Genomic DNA, 5467 nt, shown 5'->3' with positions numbered 1-5467 from the left:
CTCCTCTGCCAGCCTTACATTCCCAGGCTAGTCCACCCTCTGCCAGCCTTACATTCCCAGGTTAGTCCATCCTCTGCCAGCCTTGCATTCCCAGGTTAGTCCGTCCTCTGCCAGCCTTACATTCCCAGGCTAGTCCACCCTCTGCCAGCCTTACATTCCCAGGTTAGTCCACCCTCTGCCAGCCTTACATTCCCAGGTTAGTCACCCCTCTGCCAGCCTTGCATTCCCAGGTTAGTCCATCCTCTGCCAGCCTTGCATTCCCAGGTTAGTCCACCCTCTGCCAGCCTTGCATTCCCAGGTTAGTCCATCCTCTGCCAGCCTTACATTCCCAGGTTAGTCCGTCCTCTGCCAGCCTTACATTCCCAGGTTAGTCCGTCCTCTGCCAGCCTTACATTCCCAGGTTAGTCCATCCTCTGCCAGCCTTGCATTCCCAGGTTAGTCCATCCTCTGCCAGCCTTACATTCCCAGGTTAGTCTGTCCTCTGCCAGCCTTACATTCCCAGGTTAGTCCATCCTCTGCCAGCCTTGCATTCCCAGGTTAGTTCAGCTCATTGGACTTAAACCTTAAACACAAACACTGTGCATTTATTGACTCTCCAAAATGGTTATGTATTGAATGGTCACCCTTCTTACTGATGAACTTTTAGCATCTTTATGAAAGTGTTCATGCTAAGTTAAACTGACACCAATCCCCAGTGCTAGTTCAAAACCAGGGGTCTGTGACCGCAATCACCTCTTCAGCTAATCACTGAGATCCCCGGAGCAGCCAGCACAGGCCGGATTGTTGCCAGTTAAAACAACCATTCCCAGGTCGTCTTAAACAGGGCTGCTGCCAGCAGTATGGAACTGTGATGTCTGCTCACCCCCTCTCCCGTGTGTGGGTGACTGGTCTCTCCATACGAGTCCCTGAGGGGCTGCTGTGGCCCCTGTACCTGCTGAGGAGGAACATAGATGGGACAGGCTGTGGGAGAGCTTTAAACAGGCAGCCGGCTGTGGCAGAAGAGTGTGAGCAGGTGGGATATGCATGGCTTTACCTCGTGCCAGCTCCGTATCACTGTCCTCAGCAGTGAATGGTGCTTCCTGCAGATCCAGAGCCAGGGAAGCTGAGAGAAGTAGCTATACTGGGGCTCTGTTTTTTGTTTGTTTGTTTTTTTTAAAAAAAAAAAAAAACTTAAACTACTCCCTTTTAGAGCAGTTTTAGGCTTACAGATGAATGGAAATGGGTACAGAGCTCCACACACTGCTGCCTGAATAGCATATTCCCCATACAGGGCTGCATTTGTTACAGCGAAGGCCCTCAGGTTGTTAGCTTAGCTGACACATGATTACACAAATCCAGGTGACTCTAAGGCCCCCACTTGCATAATGCAGTGACACCCACCCACCCACCATTACAGAGTCATGCAGAGCAGGGCCACTGGCTGCGTTTGTTGCCCCCCCCGCCCCCCTCCCCCACCTTGTCACCGCCCCTTCCATTCGCTGCCTTTCCCAGGATGCTCCTTAGACCAACTCCGCCTGTCCCCTTCTCAGACTGCTTCCTTCATTCCTCCCAAGAGTGTCATCATTGCCAGGTCACAAATGAGGAAACCTAGGTGTAGAGTGGGGTGACACAGCCTATCTGACGCCACCCAGCTAGCAGGTGTCGGAGCCAGAGTCCAAGTCCAGAACTCCAAGTCCTGTTCACTTGGCCCCGGCATCTTTATGATTATTTTCTCTGGCCAGGAGACAACACAGGTTCCCCAGGGTCAATCCTGGCTCTGTATTCACAACTTCTGGCTGCAAACACAGACTCCATGAGGAAGCAAGAGGTGTGGTCAGACAGACAGACATGCCTGGCCTACAGAGCTGGCTCCCCAGCTGAGCAGGTGAAAGCCCTTGTGGAGCTGCTGGCTGGGAAGGACAGTCAGCTGTTACAAGCCTGGGACAAAATGCCAGACTCCCCACTAGGATCCCAAAGCAACGGTAAGTCTTCCATGAAGCGGGCATGGGCAACACGGGAGGTACCTAAGCCCTCTCCCCTTGCCCTGGCATCTTACTTCTCTTGCCCTGTGTCCCGCAGAGGCAAGGATACCGAAGCACTCTGAGGTTCCGCTGAGCAGAGTGGGAAATGACCCAGAACTGGGCAGCCCCTCACACCGGCTGGCCAGCCTCATGCTGGTCGAGGGCCTGACAGACCTGCAGCTAAAGGAGCATGACTTCACACAGGTGGAGGCCACGCGTGGGGTCTGGCGCCCTGCCAGAGCTCTCACCCTGGACAGGCTCTTCCTGCCTCTGTCCCGGGTATCCATCCCGCCTCGAGTCTCTCTCACCGTCGGAGTGGCTGGCGTGGGCAAGACCACGCTGGTGAGGCATTTTGTTCGTTGCTGGGCCAGAGGACAGGTGGGCAAGGGCTTCTCACGGGTTCTGCCCTTGACCTTTCGGGATCTCAACACCTATGAGAAACTGTCTGCAGACAGACTCATCCACTCCATCTTCTCAAACACTGGGGAAGCTGGTCTGGCGGCTATGGCCCCAGACAGAGTCCTCCTGGTCCTGGATGGCTTGGATGAGTGTAAGACACCCCTGGAATTCTCCAATACCATGGCCTGCTCAGACCCAAAGAAGGAGATCCAGGTAGACCACCTGATCACTAACATCATCCGAGGCAACCTCTTCCCAGAAATTTCTGTCTGGATCACCTCCCGGCCCAGTGCTGCTGGTCAGATCCCTGGGGGCCTAGTGGACCGGATGACTGAGATTCGGGGCCTAACCGAGGAAGAGATCAAGGTGTGTCTGGAGCAGATGTTCCCTGAGGAGCAGAACCTCTTAGGTCAGGTCCTTAGTCAAGTGCAGGCCAACAGGGCTCTGTATCTGATGTGTACTGTACCAGCCTTTTGTAGGCTCACGGGGCTGGCTCTGGGTCACTTGTACCGCACCAGGCTGGCCGTCCAAGACCTAGAGCTGCCGTTGCCTCAGACCCTATGTGAGCTCTACTCTTGGTACTTTAGGATGGCTCTTGGTGGGGAAGGTCAGGACAAGGGAAAGGTAAGTCCTAGGATTGAGCAGGTGACCCAGGGAGCTCGCAAAATGGTGGGGACATTGGGCCGCCTGGCCTTCCACGGGCTGGTCAAGAAGAAATACGTGTTTTATGAGCAAGACATGAAGGCATTTGGAGTGGACCTCGCTCTGTTGCAGAACACTCTGTGCAGCTGTCTCCTGCAGCGGGAAGAGACCCTGGCCTCCTCCATAGCTTACTGCTTCATTCACCTGTCTCTGCAAGAATTTGTGGCGGCTACATATTACTATAGTGCATCCAAGAGGGCCATCTTTGACCTCTTCACTGAGAGTGGCATGTCCTGGCCCAGACTGGGTTTCCTCGCCCATTTCAGGTGTGCAGCCCAGCGGGCCACACAAGCAAAGGACGGGAGGCTGGACGTGTTCCTGCGCTTCCTCTCTGGCCTCTTGTCCCCAAGGGTCAATACTCTACTGGCCGGGTCTCTGTTGTCCCAAGGCGAGCATCAGAGCTACCGGGACCAGGTGGCCGAGATCCTACAAGGCTTCCTCCATCCGGACGCCGCAGTCTGTGCACGTGCCATCAATGTCTTGTACTGCCTGAGCGAGCTGCGTCACACGGAACTGGCCTGCAGTGTGGAGGAGGCCATGCGGAGTGGGACCTTGGCTGGAATGACCAGCCCCTCACACCGCACTGCTCTGGCCTACCTCCTGCAGATGTCTGATATCTGCTCCCCGGAGGCTGACTTCTCGCTGTGCCTCAGCCAGCGTGTCCTCCAGAGCCTGTTGCCCCAGCTGCTCTACTGTCAGAGCCTCAGGTGGGTATGGGGTCCATGCAGGGAAAGGGCAAAGGAGAAAGACCCATTGGAATGGTTCCTTGCTTCATTGCACCCCTTTCCCTGTCGCCTGCTGAGATTGCTAGAGTTCCACGGCTGGGCACTAAACCATCATAGCAACTGATTTAGTTCTAGAAGCCACAAGTCTGAGGTCAAGGCGTGGGCGGTACTCCCATGGAACCATGTCAGAAGGGCCCTTCCAGCCTCTGGAGCTCCTGTGGCCAGCAGTCTTTGCTGCTCCCCATCCTCTGTCACATGACCATCTGCTCCTGTGTCTCTGTCTTCACAGGACACTCACTTTTGCTAAAAGGCCATTATGGTACTGGAGTATAGGTCTGCCCTATGTCAGTGTGATACCCTCTCAGCTATTGCATCTGTAATGAGCTTACATCCATATAAAGGTACATGCTTGAGACAGCAAGGTTAGAATTTCAACATGGAAATACAACCCAACTGGGGAGACCCTCTGAGACCAGGCACTGTGACTCATGCATGCAGTCCCAGCAGTCAAGAGCCTGAGGTAGAAAGACTACTGAGTTCCAGGACAGCCTCGGCTACATAGCAAGATCATGTGTGTGTGTGTGTGTGTGTGTGTGTGTGTGTGTGTGTGTGTGTAAGACAAAGACTGTGTAAGTCAGTCAGTGTTGGCAGAAGCTTCACCCTCAGCCATACTCTGAACCAAGCAAGGAGAGAGGGAAAGATGTAGAAAGGTTTTTCCTCAGAAGGAAAGCTAGCCAACACTGTCCTACATAGGTACATGGTATACAGAGCTGCTGTGACAACACACTGCGAGATGCCACCTAAGAGGAGCAGCACAGTTTGCAGGAACCACCTCAGGTCACCTCAGGTTACATTAGGTTACCCCACAGGGAAGTCTGAGCCCCGCGAGGATGTCAGACTAGATGTTTGAGCTGAAGCAGTAGGACCACAGTGAGGCTGAGAGGTGGCAGAGGCCCCGCCCTGCTCGTGGGCTGCAGGACACTCACTGTCATGGCTCCCCTGCCCAGGCTGGACAACAACCAGTTCCAGGACCCTGTGATGGAGTTGCTGGGCAGTGTGCTGAGTGGGAAGGACTGTCGCATTCAAAAGATCAGGTAACACAGTCCCTGGGGAACCTGCCTGTTGCGTGGGGTAGGACATGTCTTCCCTTTCTGCTCAGTTAACCAGTGGCACCCCAGGAACAGGCATCTTTTTAATGTGACTTAGAACACAGTCTTTTTCTCCCCTTTTGAAAGTGCCGGTGGATCTGTGCCTGGTCTGTAAGAAGAGGGAAACGACCAGGGAAGGCTTGGACTCTGCCAAGTCCTCATTATGCTGCCCTGACTTGGGCATTACCTTCTGGATGCTTCTCTCAATATTTACTCTCTGATAGTATTCTGAGCACAGGATTGCATCTTAGGTAAAACTTTAAAAGCTTCACGTTTAACTTTTAATTTAAATAAATTTTAAGGTGAAATTCTAGAAATGTTTTTAGGTTTATGTGTATGAATGCTTTGCCTGCTTGCTTCTTGTGTCCACAGACGTCAGAAGACAGTGTCAGATTTCCTGGAATGGGAGTGAAGGATGGTTGTAAGCTGCCATGTGGATGCTGGGAATTGAACCCAGAACCTTTGCAGGAATAAATGCTCTTTTTTTTTTTTT

At 53.3% G+C, this 5467-nt stretch overlaps 1 protein-coding gene across 1 annotated transcript in view; it reads left to right on the top strand.

The window, feature by feature from the left end:
• The first annotated feature begins 1730 nt into the window (after positions 1–1730).
• Positions 1731–5467, top strand: part of Nlrc3 (NLR family CARD domain containing 3) — a 19699-nt gene continuing 15962 nt past the window's right edge. Inside the window, exons 1-3 of the mRNA XM_029544744.1 lie at positions 1731–1961; positions 2059–3808; positions 4834–4920. Of these exons, the coding sequence (XP_029400604.1) occupies positions 1793–1961; positions 2059–3808; positions 4834–4920 (2006 nt within the window). The 5' untranslated portion in view covers positions 1731–1792. The remainder of the gene's footprint in view (positions 1962–2058; positions 3809–4833; positions 4921–5467) is intronic.

The sequence above is a fragment of the Mus pahari genome, chromosome 12 (assembly GCF_900095145.1).
Source record: "Mus pahari chromosome 12, PAHARI_EIJ_v1.1, whole genome shotgun sequence".
NCBI classification, from domain to species: domain Eukaryota; kingdom Metazoa; phylum Chordata; class Mammalia; order Rodentia; family Muridae; genus Mus; species Mus pahari.
This window is presented reverse-complemented; position numbering and strand designations above follow the sequence as displayed.